At 48.7% G+C, this 23,391-nt stretch overlaps 2 protein-coding genes across 3 annotated transcripts; one reads left to right on the top strand and one right to left on the bottom strand.

Moving 5' to 3' along the window:
• Window positions 1-3,569: 3,569 nt before the first annotated feature.
• PIGW (phosphatidylinositol glycan anchor biosynthesis class W) lies at window positions 3,570-5,636 on the bottom strand. Its single transcript, XM_054287320.1, has 2 exons — window positions 5,584-5,636; window positions 3,570-5,104 (listed from the first exon to the last, which is right to left on the bottom strand). The coding sequence occupies exon 2, from the start codon at window positions 5,088-5,090 to the stop codon at window positions 3,570-3,572; it is 1,521 nt and encodes a 506-aa protein (XP_054143295.1). The 5' UTR covers window positions 5,091-5,104; window positions 5,584-5,636.
• A 207-nt stretch (window positions 5,637-5,843) lies between these two features.
• On the top strand, window positions 5,844-23,355 carry MYO19 (myosin XIX). Of its 2 annotated transcripts, XM_054287111.1 has the most exons (25): window positions 5,844-5,882; window positions 6,876-6,965; window positions 8,526-8,670; window positions 8,956-9,104; window positions 9,336-9,449; window positions 10,156-10,288; window positions 10,502-10,571; window positions 10,931-11,033; window positions 11,246-11,342; window positions 11,789-11,865; window positions 12,215-12,305; window positions 13,619-13,790; window positions 13,986-14,059; window positions 14,153-14,274; window positions 15,869-15,982; window positions 16,342-16,518; window positions 17,359-17,505; window positions 17,709-17,816; window positions 18,287-18,357; window positions 18,714-18,823; window positions 20,604-20,767; window positions 21,294-21,423; window positions 21,558-21,643; window positions 21,944-22,231; window positions 22,625-23,355. In XM_054287111.1, the coding sequence occupies exons 2-25, from the start codon at window positions 6,954-6,956 to the stop codon at window positions 22,751-22,753; spliced, it is 2,883 nt and encodes a 960-aa protein (XP_054143086.1). In that variant the 5' UTR covers window positions 5,844-5,882; window positions 6,876-6,953; the 3' UTR covers window positions 22,754-23,355. The 2 variants fall into 2 exon arrangements, with proteins under 2 accessions (XP_054143086.1, XP_054143087.1); XM_054287112.1 differs by lacking the exons at window positions 20,604-20,767; window positions 21,294-21,423; window positions 21,558-21,643; window positions 21,944-22,231; window positions 22,625-23,355 and adding an exon at window positions 19,188-20,170.
• The last annotated feature ends 36 nt before the right edge of the window (window positions 23,356-23,391 follow it).

The raw sequence follows: 23,391 nt of genomic DNA, 5'->3' as shown, positions 1-23,391 counted from the left end.
AGCTCTGTTTGGCGCCTGCAGCCCCAATGCAGCCTGCCCGAAATCCTGTGGCTGCCTAAATTAACCAGCCCCCCCAAAAAACAAATTAAATCACAAAAAGAACAACGAACCCAAAGTCTTTCTTGAACTACGGAATAATACAGCTGACCTGTTCATTCTTGTTGTGTATGGATATAGGCAGTAAAACCCTCACAGGAAAATGCAGGGGAGGTAATAAAGGAGCAGGATTCTTTCTTGTGTCTGCACAAAAAGGATGTTTAGTGCAGGAGCTCGTTTACTCGAGCTGTAACGGGAACAGCAGTCGGTGTGTTCATGGTTTTCTGCAGCAGGAAAGCTGGGGGTTTGTTACTAGAGAGAGTTTCTCACACCAGAGCACTCTGAACCACGATGAATTTAGGTCTTTGCAGGGATATGCTGTCCTGTGTCACCCCTCACTCCCAACAGCAGCATTGTCCCAGGTTCTATATTCTTGAAGTGCACATTGATACAAAAAGCACCATTACATTAATACCCTTTTTATCCATGGATTTTTAATGTTTTTTTAAGTCACTGGAACACGTGGCTTGTTTTGTTATCTCCAAGGCGGTGGAAAGGCAGCCAGCCCCTTCCTGTGCTCATTTGCATGGGCCTCTTTGCCTGGAAGAAATACCTGTTCTCTGGGACAGGGCTTTGAAATACGATACTGCCTGGAATCTTCGGGGCAACTTCTGACTTCAAAAGAGACACCACTGCAGCCGGGAGAGGAGGCTTGCTGGAGCTGATCCTTAAAAATAACGAGATGTGTTAAGGAGTTAATGATGTTTCATAAAAAGTTAAGGATAAATGTAATCAGCTCCACTCTCCCACCATATCCCAGCATTTTTCTACCCTGCAGCCCTACAGAAAGGTCATTTGGTGGAATTATGGCAGCAAAGGCAAAACAATTTCTGTTTTCCTCTGCTTTACTATTGCTGAAGTAGGTGACACATGATGGTTGAAGCATTAGTCTTCCTGCTTGAAACATCTTAAATTTTTACTCATTCTGTAACAACTAAATAAAAGTTTCCGATTTTAAAAATTATACCTTTGATGTGTACAAAGGGATCTTTGTCTAGAACTGCCCAGAGTAAGTGAAATGCAGAGTTCCCATTCCTTCAGCTGTGGAGGTGTGTGGAGAGCAGCAGTGTCCTGGAGTTCACTTTCCACTTCTTTTCAAACCCAGACAGAGCTGTTTGCTCCTCCTGTGATCGAGGGTGCCCAATTGCATCTCTGGGTTCCTTCAGAGCCCTGGGCAATTCTCTTGTGTTCACAGGCTGAACACTCAGCATTCAGAGCTGCACCAGTGGCTTCAGGGCAGAGCTCCCTGCATTTGTTATCCACAACAGGCAATGAGAATTGTATCTCATTAACTCACTGGTGAGCAGCCCACAGAAACCCAGAATCATTTAGGTGGGAAAAGACCTCTGAGACCATCAAGCCAAACCTTTGATCCACACTTTGTGAGCCAGCCCAGAGCACTGAGTGCCACATCCAGTCATTCCTTGGATACCTTCCAGTGCCTGACCACGCTTCCCATGGAGAAATTCCTCCTGATGTCCAACCTGGACCTCCTCTGGTGCAGCTTGAGGCCATGTCCCGTGTTTGTGTCACTTGCTGCCTGGGAGAAGGGACCAAAACCACCGGGCTACAACCTCCAACTTACTCCTCAGGGCATTAGAAGCAGGAGAAGTGTCAGGATGAGAAGCTGGCCTTGGTGAGAGGTTTGTTCTCGCTGCTGTTGTGCCAAGCACAGCTGCACCCTGAACTGGCAGCACCAGCCCGTGTGGAGCTCACCCACCCGGCCTCCCACGTCCTCCCTGCTCCAGCCAGAGCAGCTGGCACCTGGGTGCCCCGTGCTTGCCCAGACACAGCTCTGCCTGTCACACCCAGCCCCTTCTGAATCACACCACAGGCTTGTGCTCACAGGCACAGCCCGCTGCAGGTCCCGCGCTTTAAATATTTCAAAAATAAATATCCATGAGTAATTCTGCATAAATGAGTAGTGCCAGTTGGTTCACGAGGGAGACCTTTCTTCCCTAGGCAAGTCTAGGAAGTGTTTTAAAATAAACACATCCACCAGTTACCAGAAAACTCTGCTATAAACTGACAACTGTTTCTAAGAGGTTGTTGCCAGTTCTTGCATCTGTCCCCAGGATAATACAGGCTGCGTTGCTTTCATTCTCAAGACTACTTGGCTTTAAGTTGGAAGCAAACAAGCATGAACTGAGCGTGGCCACAGCCTGCAATCCTCAGGCTTCACCTTTCTGCTGAGCAGGGGCTTGGAGAACTTCATAAATTTATGACTCTTCCACAGCATGTCTGTCTTAAGGAATCTGATTTAGAGGCTTATTCTCCAAAGGTTTGATGATTCATCACTTGTGATAGACAAGGAGAAATATGGAATATGGCCCATGTGTACTGCTGTAACTCCACTGACACTGGGCATCTATCACCAACTACCATTGGTATTCTACTCCTAAAGTATTTATATCCCATTATTGAATTCCTCACAGTCTTTAAGTGTATTTCTCTTCCCACTGACCTGATGAGGTCAGGAAGAACTGTCACAGTCAGGAAAGGGAACACAGAGGGTGTTCTGCTCTGGCCTGGCAAGGAAGAGTGACAAACTGAGCAGTTCCCTTCTCAAGCCATTGCCAGAACCCTGACCCAGTGCACTGCACTTCTTTCCATCTGCAACCTGTTTGTTTGCTAATAAAAACTGATACCAAACGTCCTCCCTTTGAGACATCTCAGCTGGCAAAATACAGCATTCAATGTGCTGGTCTGCAGGTTGGAGCTGAATTCATTTGGTATCTTTGTATTTTCTTATAACATGCTGCTCTTATCTGCACCACAACCTCCAACAACTGCTTTATGAATTCATCTGCAGTTGAGTTTATCCTTCAGAGCATCACATTTTATCTCAGGTCTTCATTTATATTCATCAGTGGGGACGGAAGTGAAATTTAGCTTTAATTCAAAGGCTAATTTAGGTTTCAGTATATGATTAACATTCCACAATTACTACCATCAAAGTCAAGCATATGCATAAATCTCTGCAGGACTGGGGCCAAAACATTTTCAAGTATCCACTTATTCAATACATTTTATATAAAGAATTATTCTTATCTATTATTTATGCACGGGCCTTAACTAGGTAAATCTTGACACAGCTAGGCCTCTCTCTCCATTTAATTACTCCTCATCTTACTTTTCATCTGGTTTCTGCTCTACCCTGTTATCTAATTCCTTGGGTATGAGCACAGTTCACTAACTGTAAAACAATTTACTCTCAGGAGCAGCAGGAATATTCAGCAATCTCCAAATCTAAGTTTTCAGGATAATGTGCAACAACTCCCAACAAGTAAGATCATCAACTGTATAATCTGGTGAAATGAACCATTAAAGAGTAATCAACACTAAATAATAAAAAGCTCTGCTAAATTATAAATTATTGCAACGCATCCAGGAAAAATACTATTTTTTCCATTAAATGCTATCATCCAACTACAGCAAACAAAGTCCAGCTAGTCCACTCAGCCAAAGTGGAATCACCAAAACTTCAATACTATATTTCTGGCGTGCAATATATACATAATTAAACAATTAAAAAACATGTACACGTGCAGTATGCATAACGTAAAGGCAGCCTTGCTGTGGATTGTGTCTATCAGGATGTTCACAGCACCAGTCATAACATTCGCTAGCAAGAAAAACAGTAATTGATTTTTGTTAATAGCACTAATCAGGCATGGCTGTGACAGCTTGTCCGGCCTTCCCACCGACACGGCCTCCATTCCTTGCTTTTTCCTGCAATCAGGGGGCTGCACAACGTTCCAGCAGCAGGGCACGCTGCAGCCCTTGACCAGCAGCTTTGTGAACACCAGGCTGAGGTCAGTGAGCACGAAGAAGGCCAGCAGCAGCAGGCACTGGGCGAGCACCCAGGTGCAGAAGGGCAGGTTGGCCATGCGGCGGGACACGGGCTCCGTGCCCGCCTGGCACAGCTGCAGCAGCGCCCACAGCGCCAGCACGGCCAGGGCCAGCCCCCCGAGGGCCTCCAGCCAGCCCCTGACCGAGCTCCTGCGCTGCAGCAGCCACAGCCCCACCTGCACGCTGGCCAGGTAGATGGCCAGGTAGCCAAAGAGGGAGAAGAGCCCTTCCCGGTTGGCGTCGAGGAAGCCGAGCCGGGAGCCCCGGCCGTCGCTGCCGTGCAGGATGAACATCTTCAGAGAGGTCGTGCTGAGGAGCAGCTGGTAGAGCACAGCCACAGCCAGAGCCACGAGCCAAGCCTTGTGTTTGGGGAATATGGCTAAAAGCAGAGAGGCTGCAAGTCTCACCAGCGCCAGGGTGAAGAAGAAGTTCCAGTGCACGCCGTACTCCGAGGTGTGCTCGTGGTACTCGACGGATTTAACGCTCAGCAGCCGCCCGACGCCGAGGGCAATCAGCGGCCACACGGAGAACACCTGCCTGGCCAGGCTGCAGAACCTGGGCTGAGTCCTGTGAGGCTTCTGCCGAACCTCAGGGCAGACGAGAGCATTTCCAAAGATGAAGGCTCCCACCCCCAAATCCATGGCCCCGGTGCCGTAGGTCTCGGCCTTGGCGTATCGCCGGGGGTACTGCGGGAAATCCACGGCCAAAATGCTGATGGATGTCAGCACGTTGACATAAACACGGAACACAGTTATTGCTGGAATGCACTCGGGGTCCAAGCGTGCCTTCTGGAATTCTTTTACAATTTGCCCCAAGGGCGCTCTGGCCTCCCGTTTTGTCTGCCTGTATATTTTGGAAAATATTGCGGCACAGAAGGCAGCAAGGATAACTGGAATGAAAAAGATGATTGGGGACAAGACAGTGCAGGAGAACACGAGAGGAGACACCAGCACCAGGAAGTCCAGCAGCAGGCTGTACGTCCTTGAGCTTACATGTTTTCCATGGTGCAGGTAGTACAGGATCAGGAGGAGCCCTCTGCACAGCAGGCACAGCGGAGGAAGGGATAAGCCTGCGGAAATTTCCAGCAAACTCGTTCCGTTCAGGTTGCTGATAAAAGCTTCTTTCAGCTGTTTTTGGGACATTCTTTTTCCTTCCTCTGAAAACACAAAACGTGAACTTGAGGTAGCTTTGTAAAACGGGTCTCTGAACTCGTTATAAATGAATCACTTCATTAAAACAATATTGATTTCAGCAGTTATTGAGTTGCTTTTCAATTGAAAGAACACAGAGCAGCACTGGAGCTGGCCTGGGAAGCCAAGGACAGGCACAGGCTTGAGGAAGCTCCAGCATTTTTCATCCTGCTGCGTTCCAACAAGATGCTTCGTACATTTCTGAGGGAGATCTCTAAAACATCAAATCCTCCACTGAACATTCACATGGTGAATAATCTTACTGCTCTGTAGAACACACATTGCCACATCCTCTATGGTGCACAGATATGTAAAAACGTGATCCTACACAACTTTGTGCTGCCTGGTCAGTACCAGCAGCAGCTGCAGCCCCCAGGTGCCTTTTTTACAGCAGGAGAACCCTGCGGGGTGGAAAAAGCGTGAATTAACCCGGGGTTCCGCTTACCGGGAGCGGGGCACGGATGGCGCTGAGGGGCCGGAGCCGGCGGGGCCCGCGGCCGGACCGGGCCGGGGCCGTGAGGGCGGGACGGGCGGCCGCGCTAAAGCGGGACCCGGTAAAGCGAGGCCCGGGGAAATCGGGGCCGGGTAAAGCGGGGCCGGGGTGGAGCCGGGCTCAGTAAAGCCGGGCCGCGTTCCCCGCCCGCACTTTCGCCGCTTCCGCAGCGCCCGAGCCCCTCCCCGGTTCCGCCTCCCCGGCCCGCCCGCCCCGCTCCCGTTCCCGCTCCGGCCCCGCTGCCGCCCGCGGTAAGTCCCGAGCCGGCCCTGCCCGCCCGTCCTGCCCGGTGCCGCCTCAGCCCGGCCCTGAGGGGACACCGCGCCCGCCACCCCGGGGTCCCGCCCGGCCGGGAGCTGCCGCGGCCCTCCCGGGTCCCCGCGTGTCCCCGGTGTGTCGCTCGTGTCCCCGGTGTGTCCTCTGTGTCACCGGCGTGTCCTCTGTGCCTCTGTGTCCCCGGGATCTGCCGGCACAAAAGGCTCTGCAGGGATGGGTCTGACCGGGCTCTGGGGATGCGATCGCGCCCCGCGCTCCGAACTGATGCCGCGCTAGGAAGGAAATTAGGGATGGAATAGGAATAACAATGCAACAGGAAAGGGAACTGAATAGAGCGGAATTAGAATGGAATTAAAACAGTTGGAGTGTAATAGAACAAAATTAGAATAGAATTAGAATGGAATAGAATAGAATTAGAATAGAAAAGGAGTGGAAGTAATGGCAGGCTGAGCTGCAGGAAGGACGGAATTCTTGCTGGCTGGTGTGACTGGAACCTCAGCGTTTATCACAGAAATTCAAAGGGCCTGACTCACCTTGGGTTGGCTCCCAGGGATTTTCAGAGGAAACAGGAAGGGAACAACACAAACTTCTCCGAGTCACTCCCCTTCCCAAAGCTCTGGCTTCTCTGGCGCTGTCAGACCCTCAGATCTGCCCTGTTGCTCCAAACAGGAGGAATTTAACAAGTAGTTGCAGTTTATTGCCAATAAACTTGATTTATTAAAGAAAAGCAAAGCATTTTATCCCTGATGGAAGGGAACATGGACAATTCCCTCCAAAAAATCTGTATTTGCAGGGCAGCAGCACTTGGCCATCACTCTGGGTAGGATTTCCAGCTCCGGTGTTACTTGTGCTCCACCGGGATCAGTAACTCTGTCTGAAATCTTTGGGATTTGCTTGTGGAACCCACTGGAGAATGACATGCTCAGAGTTATTTTTATCAAAATTTGTTTTTATTTTCTTTATTTAAGCATTCTCCAGTGTGATTTGAATGAAGTACCCCAAAGTAAAGGCCCTCTCCGGTGTTCCCGTCCACAGGCCTGGACAAGATGCCAAAGCAGGTAAAAAGAAAAGCAGGAATTGTGTGTGCTAATTAAATGTAACTGCCAGGAGAGAATTCTTGGCTTGTTTCCACGCAGTCAGGATTAGGTAACTACTAATGAATATTCACCCCTGCTTCACGAATTGACTGGACCCATTTACTGTGGGTTTGAGCTGAATTAGAGACACCAGACAGTGATTTTTGTGGTGCCCTGGGCTGTAACAGGGCAGGGTTCATGCAGGCAGCACGCACATCCTAAGGGTGTTTGTGCAGGAAGGTGAATGGGCACAAGAGTTGGGATTTTATTGTCAAATATTCTTTTGCTTTTGGCTGAGCAGGGCAGCAGAGCCAAGCCCTTCCTCAGGCCTTGCAGTCTCACAGTGGGTTTGGCTTGCCTGGTGTGACACAGGGGCATGGGGGGAAAGGGGAATGGCAGGAACTCCTCAGCCCATGCAGGGTTTCCTAATTGTGGTGTCTGTTCTCTGTTCTCTGTTCTCTGACAGCAGCAAGCTGCTTGATGCTCATTCAGAGGAGAAGAACAGAAATCACTTGGATGGCAGGGCTTTACTGCGTTGCTAAGCTTTTTTTCCCCCTTACTGTGTAAAATTCTGTATCACTGGAAATGAAGTATTTGTGCTGTCTGCAAAAGATAAAAATGCTCCTAAATGAGCAGCTTTTCTTTTTTTTTAGGAACATGCTAAGTGGGGTTTGCAGTGCATTTCCCCTGTATTAATGAGCTCAGCTCACATAGTGGGAATGCTGCTGACTAAATTTAGCATTTTCTGTATAAACAAGGTGATGCTGCCCGTGTGGTACAGGTGAGCAGGGATAGTTTGGAGAACTTTCTGTCAAGGAGATAACAAGAGGAGTGTACAGAATGCAGAAATCAGGACTGGCACCTTTTCCACTCTTCATTTTCTCTTCTAGCCTCTCCTTTCCCCAGCAATGGCAAACAGGTCCTGGAATCTCTCTTCTGGCTGGTTTTCCATTACACACAACAAGTGTGCCCTTCCAAATAATGTTGTCAAGGACATGGGAGCCCAGAGGCTGAGATTTGAATATTTTAAGTGATTCAGAGGGGACAAAACTTCAGCTAAGGCAGGGCAGCTCCTCTCCCAGCACCATTCCTGTGCCCTGGCTGTGATGTGTGCACTCTGCAGCTTTCACCCTGTAAATAAGAGTGTCTGCTAGGAAAGCTGCATTTGTTTTAGCCTGCAGGGGCTCCCAGCTGTACCTGCAGCCCTTCCTGCCTCCCTGAGCCCAGGGCACTGCTTGGAGTGAATGCATGACATGCAGAGCTTAGAAATGAGCCAGTTTAAAGAGCATGGGGTGTGTGTGTGTGCAGAGCTGCAGTGTGAGCCCAAGGCCACGTTCTCTGAGTGCCTCTGCTCTCAGAGAACGTGGAAGAACCCTTTTCTAAGATCAGAGCAGGAGGAGGAGCGGCTCTCACACCCCGGGGTCTGGCTCCTGCTGGGACTGAAATTCAGTGACATGGAAGCAGCAGAAGAGCTGGAGCAGGGAATGAGGTGAAAGTCCAGCTCTTCACCTTTCACTGGTGCTGATCTGCCATCCCCTCCAGGAAAATGGCCAAAGGGAAGATTCTCTCATCCAGAACGATCTCAGTGAATCATTTGAAGAAGAAGTCAGAGCCTTCCTCGGTGATGAAGAGAAGCTGCATCTTTTTGATGACCTCACCAAGGTGAACCCGGTGACAACCAGGACAGGTGAGCAGCCAGGGAGTGTCTGCTGAGGGATCCCCTCCCTGCTGGGCTCTGACAGCTCCTGCTCTCACTGCATTAACACCATCAGCACAGGAGTTGTGTACATTACACCTGCAGTTGTGTACATGACACCTGCAGTTGTGTACATTACACCTGCAGCACTCTCTTGGTCACCTCATTCCCTGTTAAACCTGACAGGTAACACACCTGAGACTCTTGTTACCAACAGGCACAGCAAGGGTCAAACACACTTTGCAAAAGATGCTGACAGAAGCTGTTGCTTTTCAGTTCTGAAATGTCTTCAAGCAAGATACAGAGTCAACCTGTTCTACACAAATGCTGGCTGCAGCCTGGTGGCTTTAAATCCTTTCCAGCCTTTCTCCTGCCTCTACTCACCTGAGCTCATGAGGGAGTACCACGTTGCACTTTGTCCTCAGGTAACCCTGTGTGTGAGATCACTGTCCTTCTGCAGAGCCCAGGTGTCAAACTGCTCCAAATTTATCTGAGAAAATACTCCCACAGGATAAACCCCATTTCTTGTGAAATGTCAGTTCTGTTAAAAGAGCAGTGCTGTTTTCAGGTGAATGTGAGATGACCCTTGCTGTCCATTGCTGTTGAACTGTGTGGTTAATGTACTCTTAAATATGAATATTCTCTTTCACTGCCAGGATTTAAAACCTCACATCTTTGCAGTGGCTGAGCAAACCTACAGGAATGTCCAAAAGCAGATGGACCCTGTGAACCAGTCCATCATTGTGAGTGGAGAAAGTGGTGCTGGGAAGGTAAGGAAATGTTTTTCTGTGACATTGCTCTCAAATTTTGAGCTCTGCCAGTGATTTGTAGTGCAGAGTAGTGCAGTGAATGAGCAAAGATGAATTAAAACCCCTCTGACACAGCACGTAGCCAATCTGCCCAGCACGACTCTCTTGAAATGTGTGTGGAGCATTAAGTGATTGCTGCAGTTAAACACACTCTGCTTAATATAGCAGCTCTTCAGGTGACATCTGTCATTTCTGGAGGGCTGGCTTTGAATCATTCAGCAGGAATTGCACCTGAGTTCAGCCTGGTCTGTCAGGGAGCTCAGCAAACCCTCTGTGCAGACTTGGAGCAGTGGGTGCAGCTCCTGCCCCGGCCCTCCTGTGAAGGTCCATCCCTGCTAGGACCATGCTGAGGGTATTTTAAAGCCCAAGAACAAGATGCTTTGCTGAATGTAAATGACTCAAATCCATTCACATTCACTCCATCCCAAGGCAGTGGCTGTTCATCCTGGCTGAGCCTCCAGACGGTGACACCTCCATGGAGCACTCCCACTGCAGCAGCACTGAAATGTGTGTCTGTGGCACAGAGCTCCCACTGAACCAGAGCTGCAAACCTGACACAGTTCCCCTCTGTAGCCTCCCCTCCACCTGCGTTTCCAGAAGGCAACACTGCTCCACTGCCATAACTGATAAGATGTTAAAGAGCTGCTGTCACATCTCTCCCTTGCAGACCTGGACCTCTCGCTGCCTTATGAAGTTCTATGCCTCTGTGGCTGCCGCAGTTATCTCCCCAAAGGGCAATGAAACTGTGGAGAGGATAGAGAGGAGAGTGCTGGATTCCAACCCTGTCATGGAAGCATTTGGTAAATGTGGCTTTTTTAGCAGCAAACTAAAGTAATGCTCACTGTGGGAATTTCCTTTGCTCCCACACGAGTCTCAGCTGTCTCTTGGTCCTCTCCTTACAAACAAACTCCTCAAATACTGGAGCTGCTTACAGAGCACCCCAATACCTGTGTGTGCTGCCTGGCAGAGTGGGACCACTCTGATGTTCTGTGTCTGCCTCTGGCAATTTACAGGGAACGCCTGCACCCTGAGGAACAGCAACAGCAGCAGGTTTGGGAAATACATCCAGCTCCAGCTGGACAGGTAAGGATCACTGGCTAAAACCTTACCTCTTGGCCCTTTAAATCTTTATCATCTTGTTCCTTTAAAGCTTATCTCTGAAATCTGCCATAGAATATTGTATGTCTTTAGAGCATATTTTCGTTTGCTGGCAGCTTAAACTGTTACTATTTTCCTTTTTTTTTCCTACAAGCTTTCACCCTAAAGGTCTCTAAAAGAGTGCAATAGAAAAACAGAGATGTAGTTAAGAACTGTGAATAAAATAAGAACAAAACAGAAGGTGAACTGCAAAGCATTCACAGTCAGTTGGTCTCAGAATAACACAACCCCTCAGATTCTGTGAAGAGGTTTTGTTGAAATCTTTGCTCTTTTTCCCTCTCCAGATTCCATCATCTGACTGGTGCTTCCATCCAGACTTTCCTTCTGGAGAAAACAAGAGTTGCCTATCAGGCCCCCAATGAAAGAAACTTCCATATTTTTTATCAGGTTTGCCTGCAGTTAATTTTGCTGAGTATTTCTAACACACAGCAGGGATGGAATCACCAGATTTAGCACAGTTGCAACTTTTAATAATTACCAGTTTCCCTGTCTCCCAGGCTTCCAAATTAAATCATCCCCCCAGTATGTTATTCCTCACTGTCTGGGAGCTGTAAACACCAAAGGCAGAATTCAATTTTTACCTTGTTTTCTGCCTCCAGATCACAAAAGGTGCTACAGCAGAGGAGAGGCTGGAGTGGAACCTTCCAGAAGGGGCTGAGTACCGCTGGCTGCCAAATTCTGAAAGAAACTTAGATGGTAAAGACTAGCTTCACTAATTAATCAATCCATTAATAATGGCTGGAACCTTAAAGGGAGGCAGGCAGAAATAGATCCTGTTCAATGCCCTGCTCAGCCAACAGCAGATGTTTTGCAAAGCCACCTGCATTAATGGGATTCTTTCTAAGTTTCACTTGGCACTATTAAATCTTAAAGCTTAAAATCAGTCACCTGCCTTAAACCAGCTGGTTCTGGCCTGGCAAATTTGCATCTTTGTGGCTTTGTTTAGAAACTCTCTTGTCTTTGCTTGTGCTTCAGCTGACAGAAAAACCCAGTGGGTTGGTTCTGCAGCCTGTGTGTGGGATTTACCCAGACAGCTCCCCTGCCCTGCACTGCCCATTCCAGCTGGATGGGACGTGCTGAGATGTTCTGCTTGCCCCTGTTTGTGTGCTTGGCTTGTTCAAGAGCACTGTTTGGCTTTCCAGAGGACTGCTTCGAGGTGACCAGAGGGGCAATGTTCCACCTGGGCATCGGCCGTGCCACGCAGAGCAATATTTTCAAGGTCAGGCACCCAGGAGGGTGTTGGGAATGTGTTCCCAGGGTGGGATTGCTGCTGGGATAAATCCCTGTCCCTGGGCAGAGCTGCTGCTCCTCACTGGACAGCTCTCAGCCCCACATCAGGCTGCACAGAGGTTAGATCTGAGCTAAAAGTGTGCACCTCTGAATTTCAGTCTGCCTTCAGGAACCGCAGAACACACAGAAGTCTGGGGTCTGTTTGCTTCTTGCAGAATTCCTGCTCCTGCCTTCTGTGCAGGAATGTGCAGGAGCTGCCCTGTTCCAGGCTAAAGGAGAGCTCAGGGGAGCCTGCCTTGGGGGGAGCTGTCCTGAAAAACTCCCTGATTGCATTGCAGGTGTTATCAGGCCTCCTGCACCTCGGGAATGTTCAGTTCTCCAATCCACTGGATGAATCTCAGCCTTGTGAACTGGAAGACAAAACCAAAGGTGAGGTAACAACCATGCCATGCTCCAGAGCCTTGTTAGTTCAGTGCAGATGTCCAAGGGAAAGGATTAGAGAAAGGAAAGAACGGAGAGAATTCTTTCCTTTATTTAGTTAGTTAATTTAGATTTACTTATTACATTTATTTCATTATTAACATTTCTTAAAAATTATTAAATCTACCAAATTTTCACTTGAGTAATTTTAACTATTATTCATTTTAATTATTAATTCCTTTTAACTACTAATAAGTCTAATTACTTCATTAATAACTTAATTTTGAAAATTAATAAATTTGTTTAAACTGTATTGAATTGACTGCATTTTAAATTATTAAATTGGATTTGTTTAATTTAATTCATTTAATTTCTTCATTTAATTCAGAAAGAATTAAAGAATTTGAACAATAACTCTCCTGCTGATAGGAGACAATCAAGGCCGTGAGCAACCCAAAATTTGGGTGTGTTTTTGTGAACAAACAAAAACCTAATGCTCCCCTGCCCTGAGAGATAATATCCCTCCCTGACAGGTCAAGGCAACTGCAGCACTACCCAGTGATTTCAGGAGGATTATTGGCAGAACTGTGCCTCTTGTCTGTAATCTTACTCTGCCATCACAGGGCTGGCAGAAATCTGACCCAGAGGCAGAGCAGGGCTTTTCACAGGAAAGCTTGGAAGTTTTCATGGTAAAGACCAAAAGGCAGTGACAACAAATCTGTTAAATTGCAGCAGAAACAGAGGTTGTTCTGCCTGTCTTCAGGAGGCTTGTGGATCTGGATTTCCTTCAGAAAGGAAATCACTGAACAGTGAAGGGTCCTGCTACAATTTCAGGGCATGCTCTGAAATCAAACCACTTAATATTCAAATAATTTTGAATGCAGCTCAGCTGAGAAAGATCTTAAATGCTTTGTCAGCAAATACACATTCTTCTACACTTCCTTTCTATCCCCAAATCCCTGGTTTTTTCCTGGGCATGCCTGTTTGATTTGTCTGTCTGGATTTTGAGGTCCCTGCTCAAAAAGGTGATAAAGTAACAAAGACACACCTAGAGAGAAAATCTACTTCAGTCTGGCACACTTCAGCTTTTTCTGGTATTCATTTTAAAGAGAGGACCCAGAATTCTAGGGGCACTCTGCATCCAAATTAAGAGTCTGGTTTGGCAAAACTTAATCCCGAGTTTGGGTAGAAAGATCCAAAATCCACATTTAATTTGGAGAGCTGATGGAAGTGGCATTTTCACACACAGTCTCCAGACCTTCCTTACCTTCAGAGGTGTGAGCACAGCAGGTAACCTCGCACTGTTTGTTCTCCTGAACAAGAGTTTGTGAGGACCACGGGGGAGCTGCTCCAGATTCCCACTGAGGAACTCCTGGAATGTTTGAGGATCAGAACAATCACTGCTGGGAAACAGCAGCAGGTGTTCAAGAAGCCATGCTCCAGAGCTGAGTGTGAGACCAGGAGGGACTGCCTGGCCAAAGTCATCTATGCCAGGTAAGGGTGGCCTCATCCAGGTGATTTTTGGAGGGAATGGGGAGGCCACAGGGATTCCCTTGCTGCTGTTTCGTGGCAGCACATCAGAAATTGCTCTTCCTTCCAAGTGACACTGATGGAAACAGCAGTAAAAGAACCAATTCTGATTATTGCAAGCAAGCAGCTTCCAGCTAATCCCTCTGTTGCTGTCTGCAGGTTGTTTGAGTGGCTGGTGTTGGTCATAAATGAAAACATCTACACAGATCCCTCAGTGTGGACCAGCTTCATAGGTATGGATATCCCACCCTGCTTTAACTCAGGGGCCAGCAGCCCTCCAGGCTGCTCCTAAACTAAAGCTCCCTGTCCTCCCACACTGCTTCCAGGTTTGTTGGATGTTTATGGGTTTGAAGCCTTCCCTGAAAACAACTTGGAGCAGCTCTGCATTAATTATGCCAATGAGAAACTGCAGCAGCACTTTGTAGCTCACTACCTGAAGGCACAGCAGGTAATAGCCAAACTGAAGATCAAATCTTCAATATCTGATTTAAACCAGCATTGCTTTGATTGCATTGCTGTGCCCATGGTCAGATGGAACCTTCAGTCAGTAATGGCACAGAAAGCAGTGGGAGGGAGCAGTGCCTTTGTAAAGAGGGGAGTGTGGGGCAGTGGGAATGGCCCAGCTTTGTCTCCTGAGCACTGGAATTCTGTTCCCAGCCCCACTGGATCTCTGCTTGCTTCTCCTCAGAGAGCTGAACACTTGAGACTAAATTCTTGGGCTAAGAGCAGCCTGAACTGAGATTCTCTGGGGAGTTTCTGCTCACAGCCATGAAGCATAAAGCCCCTAAGGAGTGGAGTTCTGGGCTGAGCTTGGTGTGAAGGCAGAGCCCACCAGAGCCCTGTCACCCACACCTGAGCCCTCCTGCCCCAGGGCCACAGCTCCCTGACCCCAGCCATGCTGGTGCCTTTAAAACAACCCCCAGTGTGCTGCGGCTTTATCCTTGGGTGAGGAGGGACACAAATGCTGTTGTTTCACAGCAGAGAAGGTTTTTCTGCACTGTGCAGTCCCTCAGTGGTCACACGCTGCTCATTCCAGCTCTCATCTGAGTGCCCTGCAAGGTGCAGAGTCCCTGCCAGGGCTGCTGCTCTGCCCCTCCCCACTGCAGATCCATTACCAAAATGCTCTTTGCCATTAACTGGAATCAGGGAAATTATTTTCTTTATGGCAGCAGTGTGCTGGCACCTCCTGCCTCACAGCGGGGTTTTGTCAATTTATTCAGGAGTTAAGTATTTCTTTGACTGCCATTTGTGCTTTGCTGTTGCCAGACTGCTTTCCCTGGCTGCCCTGGTCAGCATGTCAGGGGTTAATGGTCAGGGAAGATGGAAAGCAAGTTCAGGCACACAATTGCTTTGCTTGAAATGGCTCCATGACCTCTGTTTATAGCACCCCTCCCACTCACTGCCTGCCCTCTTACCTCTGGATCTGGCTGTCCCCCAAACCACTTAAATGCCATTAGTGGCTGTGCTGAGCAAGCTTTTGGCAGGAGGCTTTTCAAATAACTGCCCAGAGCTTGTGCTTGTTAAACACTGCTGACAGTTTGTCCTGTAATTCAGCATAAATATTGTACCAATTATTCCAGCCAGTATCTCCCTGCACTTCCTTTCAGATCATGCTTTGCTCTAAATGGAGCTCAGGCAGTAAAGGCTGGCACACAAAGCTTGGGCTGGGGCTGTGTCCCAGTCCAGGGAAGGAGTTCTGCTTGTTCCTTGTCCTTCAGGGAAAATCTCAGCACAGCCAGGAGAGGCTTTGTTTGACTGTGGCCTTTGTTTGCTCGCTAGAGCAGCCTTGCAGCTCACTCTGATAAATCCACGGGGTTCCCAAATCCTCAGATAAATTGTTCCAGCAGGTTCTGATCCACACCCAAAAGCTACCTGGGGTAGGATATCCTCATGTGGGTTGTTTTCTTTTCTCAAGCTTGGTGTTGACCTGGAGCTGAGCTGGGATTAACTCCTCAAACAGGACCTGGATCAGCTGCCCAAGGCACAGAGCTCTGAGCTCTGGTGCCCTCTGCTGCAGACTAACCCCTTCCCTCTCCCTGCAGGAGGAATATGCAGCTGAGGGCCTGCAGTGGTCATTCATAAACTACCAGGATAACCAGAACTGCCTTGACCTGATAGAGGGAAATCCTCTCAGTATTTTTTCCTTGCTGAATGAGGTAAGTGTGATCCAAACCTTTCATTTTTTGGGCCCAGGTTCCTGCCTTTGTCCCACACCACCAAAGAAAACACAAACAGTAAATTAATAGAAAACCTGTCAGCTATAACATTTCTGCAGGGTTTCAGTTTCACAAAATCTGCTTCCTCCTGTTCTGAGCTGTGTTTTTCCCTCTGATCCTGGATGTTCTGACTCAAATATGAAGCCTCAATTACTTCTTTCCTCCCCAATATTTCAGGCCTTGCATACTCAAAGCAGCTCTGAAGGTAAAATTGCCACAATTTGAATGTTAAATGTTGTAGCTTTTAGAGTCAGGTCTTTGTGCCAAACAAGAGATGCTGCAGTTGTGTGTCCTTGCAGGAGTGTCGCCTGAACAGAGCCTCCAACACTCACCTGTTCCAGACCAGGATTGAGAAAGCCTTGTCCAGTAATCAGTGTTTAAGTCGAGATAAATTCAGTAAGAAGCCCAACTTTATCATCTCACATTATGCTGGCAAAGTCTGCTATCAGCTGGCAGCAATGGTGGAGAAAAATAAGGTAAGTGTTTGCAGAAAGAGCTGTTTAAAAAATCTTAAAATTATCTGACAGGCCTAAAGTGATTTAAATCAAACAAATATATTCATTGGTGGGTACTGGACATACCTTGCTGCAAATAAATCCTTCAGGCCATGTGAAACTGGGTGATGTCCTTGGTGGGATTCTCTGAACCACCACTGGCACGAGCAGATGGTTTGTTACAGCTTTGAGCTGGGGTGGAAGTGAACCATCACCAAATCAGGGCTTCTTCCACTCCTGGGGGATGCAGAATTGTTAATGGCATCAGGGCATTTTTATAACTGCAAATACAGCACTTAATTCCCAAAAAAAATCAGATAAATTTATGAGAAACAAGAGCTGGGCTTAACTGCTGAAAATGCTCAAAGTACTCAAATTTTGGCCATCAGGGAATAAGTGAAATGTGAAATAGTCTGGTCCCTTCTCAGCTCTGACACCCCCAGCAATTATGGCAAGTGCTGTTATTTATTTAGCAATAAAACTCCATCTCTTAATTCAAAGGAATATTTCTAATGCCTGCTGCAGTCTGTCCTTCAGGGATTAAACCACTCCTGAGAGCTGGAGCTCACTCAGGCTGTGTAACAAGAGCAGTGATGGGAGCAGTTGTACATTTGCCTGGATTTGCTGAATGTTCAGCCAAACATTGTTTTCTGTTCCTAAATCTGACTGTGAATGAATGCACATCATCAGATTTGAGACTGCAGCTGTGGTCACATCAAATCTGGCACCAGCAATTCTGTTCTATCTCTAAATGTGCAATTCTTAGTTATTTTCAGAGGTGCAGCTGCCTGCCAGGTACTGACAGGTCATGTCTGTTTGCAGGATGCTGTTCCTCCAGAGCTGATCCACGTTTTGCAGAACTCAAAGGATCCTTTGCTTCAAAAATTATTCCCTGTGACAGAAAACAACCAAAATAACAGCAAAACCCAGAACAGAGCAGCTGTTGTTACAGTGGTGTCCAAGTTCAAGGTACATCCTATTCAGGTCTCTGCTGTAATTTTGGGAACTTCCTGGATTACCATCAACAATTTGATTAAATGCATCCACAGAGTGGATTTTGTGCTCCAACACTGAGTCTGTAAAGCCATCCTTGCCCAGAGCAGCTCCATGGGGTGGGTGGCAGATCCCTGAGGAGGAGGAGGAGCCCTGCTGAGCTCTGTTTGTTCCTGCAGAGCTCCCTGGAGCACCTGATGGAGATTCTGAGCAGAACCACACCCCACTACATCCGCTGCATCAAGCCCAACGCTGACTGCAGGGCCATGACCTTCAGGAGAGAAGAGGTAACTCCTCCAGAGCCTTCCCCAGGGCTCTGCACTGAGTTTCTTAGCACCTTGAGTCACTTGCAAAGCACATTTTGGAACAGATAAATCCCTTCCAGAGTCACTGAGGTGCTTGTCCAACACAGCTCCCAAGCACAGCAGCTCTTCCAGCTGCACCTTCCTTGTGCCTGGGGTGATTTGGGTGCTGCCCTCCCAGCCCTGGGCACACAAACACCTTCAAAACAAAACTGTGCTCGCTCCAGGAAGCTGAGCAGCTTTGGGAGCAGAGCAGCAGATGCTAAAGCTGTAACTAGAGAGCCTCATCTGGTGGGCAGTGAGGCTTTAAACACCCCTGGAATCTGCTGAGCCTGGGAATGCCAACACTGAGCCTGGAAACGCCAACACTGGCTGGGGATGCCCAGGACTGGGCACACAAGGAGCAGCTTCCACCAAAGTCAGCTTTGCCTAAACCATCTCAATTTGTGCCTCAGGTTCTCAGCCAGCTCCAGGCCTGTGGCATAGTGGAAGCCATCAGCATCAGTGCAGCAGGTTTCCCAGTCAGGTAAGTCCAGCCTCTTCAGCATAATCCATTTCCATAGCAATTAGTGGCATTTAGTTATTCAGAAGAGCTTATGAGCAGGAAACCCAAATATTTTGCACCATCAGCATATCCAAGCACAATCCCCGCCCTGGCTTTACTGCTGTTACTGGGAAATCTGAATTTCTTCACAAGTTCTGAACTTTCTGGCCTGTTTGACCATTCAGGCATCAGTCTGTTTGCATCCCATGCACCGGATCCACAAATCCATTCTGGAATTTTCCCTCCTCAGAGGATGAGTTATTACCATTCAGCAAAAAGGATCAGATATTTACAGTAACGGTTCTTGCCTGGAATTCACTGCACATTTTGTCTCCCAGGATCCCTTTCCAAAGTTTCACTGAGCGCTACGAACTGCTGAGGAAATCCTGGGGCTCCAGCAAAAAAAGAGTGTGGGATAAAAGCAGCTCTCATCCTGCTGAGAAAACAGGTAAGTTTCTTCAGGTAATCCCTCTGCCATCAAGTAAAATTGTCACTGCAGCCATTTGGTATCATACAGATCAGGTAATTCTATATTCACCACTATTCTAAAATATTTCTTTAACCCATCACCAACCTGAGTTTCTAATTTGCTTAACCCTTAAAATCTTACCCCTCACTGCTGGTTTTCTGTGCTCCTCCTGGGTGGAACAATCACAGTTTCAGAGGTGTCTGGGGTTCCCCTCACCCAATATAATTTGATTTAGAGTTGATTCTCTAGTAGACTTGAAAACCACTTACCTTTTGCTTTATTTTCCTTTTCCTTCCTTTCTTTCCCCCCTCCTTGTTTCCTTGCTGAATCACTGACCTTCCAGCTTACCTGGACTCTGCTGCTTCTTGCACCTTTTGCACTCTTCTCTTTTTCTAAGCAAGAGTGAGGATGGACTTTAACAAACACAACCCAGCCCACAGGTAATGCTTTTGCTATGAGCTGCTGAAAGGAGGAGCTCATCAGGTGGTTACATTTAATATTAAAGGTTATTGCAGCCCCTTTCTGTGCCCCAAATGATTCCCCTTTTCACCCACTGGGTCAGTTCAATGAGCAGCAGCTGTGGGAAGCAGGTCCAGCCTGTTCAGATGAGTAAAACTGGTGGAAATCTGTTCACCCTGTGGAAATGGGGTGAAGCAAGGAAGTGCAGGCTGGAAAATTACTCACACAGTGGATCTTTCCCCCTCAATTACAAACCCATTAACTGCAAAGCCTCTTTGTGATGGGTTTTTAGTCCTTTTTATCTTGAGGGGTAATAAGCTGCAAACAAAGCAAAACAACTGCCCAAACACAGGCATAAGCTTTGGGTTCCCTTATCAGCCCAGCCCCATGAACACCATCAGAGCCACCAGATGTCTTCCTGTAAGCAAGAATTGCTTCTATTTGTTTTCAGGACCTTAAAATGCTCTCATCTCCTTAGAAATATTTATAGCAGAAAAGCAAACAGTATCCAGGATGGAATGATGCAAAACGCATCCAGCTCTGTGCATGCAGGAACTCCTGCAACAATCTCTTGTTCCAGGTCTGAATTAAGTCTGTCTCCATTTCCAAAGAGATTCATCTGGCTGAGCTGTTTGTGATGTAAAAAATTGTGCACTGTGTCCCAAAAATGGCTTTAATAACCTGTAATTGCTGCCATAAATTCCTGCTCAGTCCAGGACCCCAGAGCTGCTCCCAGTGCCCTGTCACAGCTGTACAATTGTGTAGAATTTGCTTCCCCTTCCTGCACTTTTCAGTACATTAAGGCTACAATTCCCTGCCTTTTGTTCTTTGCTTCCACAGCTTTGAGTTTTGAATATTTAATGGGATTTTCTTAGCACTGAGCTGCTCGGTCTATTCTTAATGGCATTGCTGCTGCTTTCTCCTGCTTCCATGTGGGAGGTTTGGGGTGGGAAAACACCTGAGCCTCCCTGGTTCAGCCTAAATCTGCCCCAGATGAGTTTTACCTGTGGAGAACAGAAGTGGTGACAGATGAGAGGGCAGCACCCAGGCACAGCCCAGTTCAAACACCCCACACTGGTTTGCTGCTTGCTGGAAACCTGCTGCCATCTGTGCTGTCACATTTCAGCCTTAACCACAGCAGGATCAAGTGCTCTCAGCCATCCCCCCTTGCTGCAGGGGTTTCCCCTCTAAGTGGCCAAGAAATCTCAGAGCAAAGACAAGACAAATCTCAGAGCAAAGACAATGCCCTGGCCCCAGTTCCAAATGTTGTGGTGCCTTCTCCTCAGTGTTTCCCTTCCAGGCGAGACTGCAGCGATGGGTGATGACGGAGCACCACGTGCTGCTGTGCTGGAGATCCTCCAGGATGCTCTCAGGGGACAAAGCCCTGCTCAGGCAGCAGGGGATGGAGCAGGGATCCCCTCAGTCTTCTGTGGCAAAACCAAAGTGTTCCTGGCCAATTCCCTGGTAAGTGCTGTTCCTTGGCTCCTGCCTCAGGGCCAAACTCCTGCCAAGCCAGTGTGACCAGAACTGGGCATTTTCCATCCAATTATTAAACTCAATCAAGCAGCCATCAGAACCCAGCTCTGCAGAGCACTTTGTGTAATGGGCTCTGTGTTGGAAAGGAGCTGCACTTGTGTCAGAATTCCAGTAAGGATGGCAGCTTTCCTCAGCTCCACAGGACAGGTTTGGCTGGGAAAGAGAGGAGGGAGTCAAAGGCACTTCTGCCAGGCTTGCTGCCTGGAAGCAGCCCCTTCGGTGGAGCTGGGTATGAACCTGCTGCTGCTGGCTCCACTTTCCTCCCCAAAAACTTCCATTTTCATTTCCATATTACCTGAAAAGCACCAATGAAGTGCTGTCACTTCCCAAACCCAATCCAGCAGTCACAGGAATGAGGTTGCGATCCCCTGGCAAACACCAAGAGGATGTTAGAGAGGGAAGAGCTGTGAGCACAATCCCATCCCTAACTCCAGGCTCCTGTTCCCCACTGCAGCTGGAGCTCCTGGAAGCCAGGAGAGCAGAGGTGTTAAATGAGAAGGCATTTTGCATCCAGTGCTGCTGGAGAAGATTTAAAGAGAAGAAAACAGCAAAGGAGAAACGCTCTGCAACTCTCATCCAAGCAGGTGACTCGTGGGGCTGAGATAACAGAGCAAGGCACATTTCCAGTCACTCTGGGGGATCACAGTGGCACAAATGGCCAAGTGCCATCTCCTGAGGTTCTGAGCACTCACATTTGTTTCTCCCATTGCATCCCCAGCTGTTCGTTCCTGGCTGGCCAAGAGTCGCTTCCAGAGGCTGCGCAGGGCTGCCCGCGCCATCCAGCGGGGCTGGAGGAGGTGCCAGGTGAGGCTGGGGCACAGGACAGCACTGCAAGGAGCCTGAGGCTTCTTGGGGTCTGAGAAAGAGTCACAACTCTGAGAACTGCAAACCCAGTGCTCCAGAAAACTCTTCTCCAGCTGAAGAGCAGATGCCAGTCCAGTAGAGCTGCTTCTGGCTCATCCTGCAGCATAAACTCACTCCTTACCTGCACGGAAGCTGGGGTGTGCTGTCCTTGCAGACTCCCTCTTTACAGACTCAGCTTTGCAGTCCTGAGTTGTGCCCAGGACATTTGAGAATTGCTGTTGCTGTTGTTGTGTCTTTCAGGCAAAAGCGGCCGCGCTGGCAGCAGCGGAGCTGGACGAGGGGGAAGGAGAGGAGCTGGCAGCCCCTGGAGCTGCCCTGGCCCCTGGGGCTGCCTGTCCCCTGGGCACAGCGTGGGCCCTGCAGGCAGCTGTGCAGCTCTGGCCCCTGGGGCTGGTGCTGGCTGCAGCCCCTGGCAGTGCCACGGGGCCCCGGCGGGCGCTGGCGCTGCTGGGCTGCCTCAGGGCGCTGCAGGAGAGCCCCAGGGGACACCTGGGCTGTGGCATCGCCTCCATCAGAGCCCTCCCACAGGTACCCACCCACCCCTCCCTCCTGTCTGCAGCTTGGGAGCAGGCTGGGCTGGCATCTCCCACTGCCTGGCACTGCCTGCCCTCAGAAACTGCACTTACAAATCACCCTCGGGTCTAGGGGGGGGGACATTTTTGTGTTGGCATCAAATTCGGTGTGCAGGAACTGCCAGAGCTGCTGCAAGGGCAGTGCTGAGCACCCCAACCTCCAGAGTGTGAGCTGATCTCAGTCCAGTTCAGTGCTGGCATCTCTGTAGTGACCATTCCTCTTCAGTCCATTTGTGGGCACTCCTCTGGAGGAGCTCCTCAGTCCTCATCCCCCAGTGGTTCCAGAGCTAAATGTGAGTAACAAAACCAGATGCCCATCTGCCTGAACTCTCCTCTCTTGTCCCTGCAGGGCCCTGTCAGGTTCCACTGCAAGAGGTCCCCCCTGCACTTTGCCACCGTCAGCCCCCACATGGAGGCGTTTTCCATCACGGGACTGAACCAGATCCTGCTGGACAGACAGGAGCTCCTGCCCACATAGCCCTGGCCTGGCCTGGCCTCCAGGGGGGCTCCCTGCAAGCTGCTGCTTCCAAATCACTCAATGTCCCCTTCTGCTGCTACCTCAGAGCTTCCCCAGCGCTGCCTTGTACGTCCAACGTGAGGGACAGGGACGCACCTCATAATGCACATTATAATAACCTTAAATAACATTAAATTGCATTTGCTGTGGCTGGGGCAGCTCCTGCTCCCCCCCACGTCACAGGAAATATCAACACTATGGGAACAAATCAATGCCAACAGATCAGGTGCTTGAAGCAATGAATACTTGAACTGAGCTGCCTGCAGCAGGCGGAGTGAGCAAATAATAATAATGCCAATAAACATTCCTGATTCCTGCAACCGTCCTGAGTGAGCACCAGTGTCCCAGGGGGGTGAGGAGCAGCCAGCTGGGGCAGATGTCTCAGGGAAAAGCAGGGCTGGGCTCTTGCTTTTATCTACAGGACCAAAATCAGAGAGCTCTCACAGTTGCCAGGTGAGTGCAGAGCTCCCAGACAGCACCACCCTGCCCAGGAGTGCTCTGAACCCTCCTTTGTTGCTCATGGATCTTGAAAATGTTCAGCTGCTCTGTGTATGTCATTTAAAATAAACTGCTCAATGCCTTCTCAAGGTGTCTGACCC

The sequence above is a fragment of the Melozone crissalis genome, unplaced genomic scaffold, assembly GCF_028551555.1.
Source record: "Melozone crissalis strain CALT ecotype California unplaced genomic scaffold, PUWL_Pcris_2 ptg000057l_1, whole genome shotgun sequence".
In the NCBI taxonomy this organism is placed as follows: Eukaryota; Metazoa; Chordata; class Aves; order Passeriformes; family Passerellidae; genus Melozone; species Melozone crissalis.
Note: the sequence above shows the minus strand (reverse complement) of the source record. Positions and strands in the feature narration are given on the sequence as shown.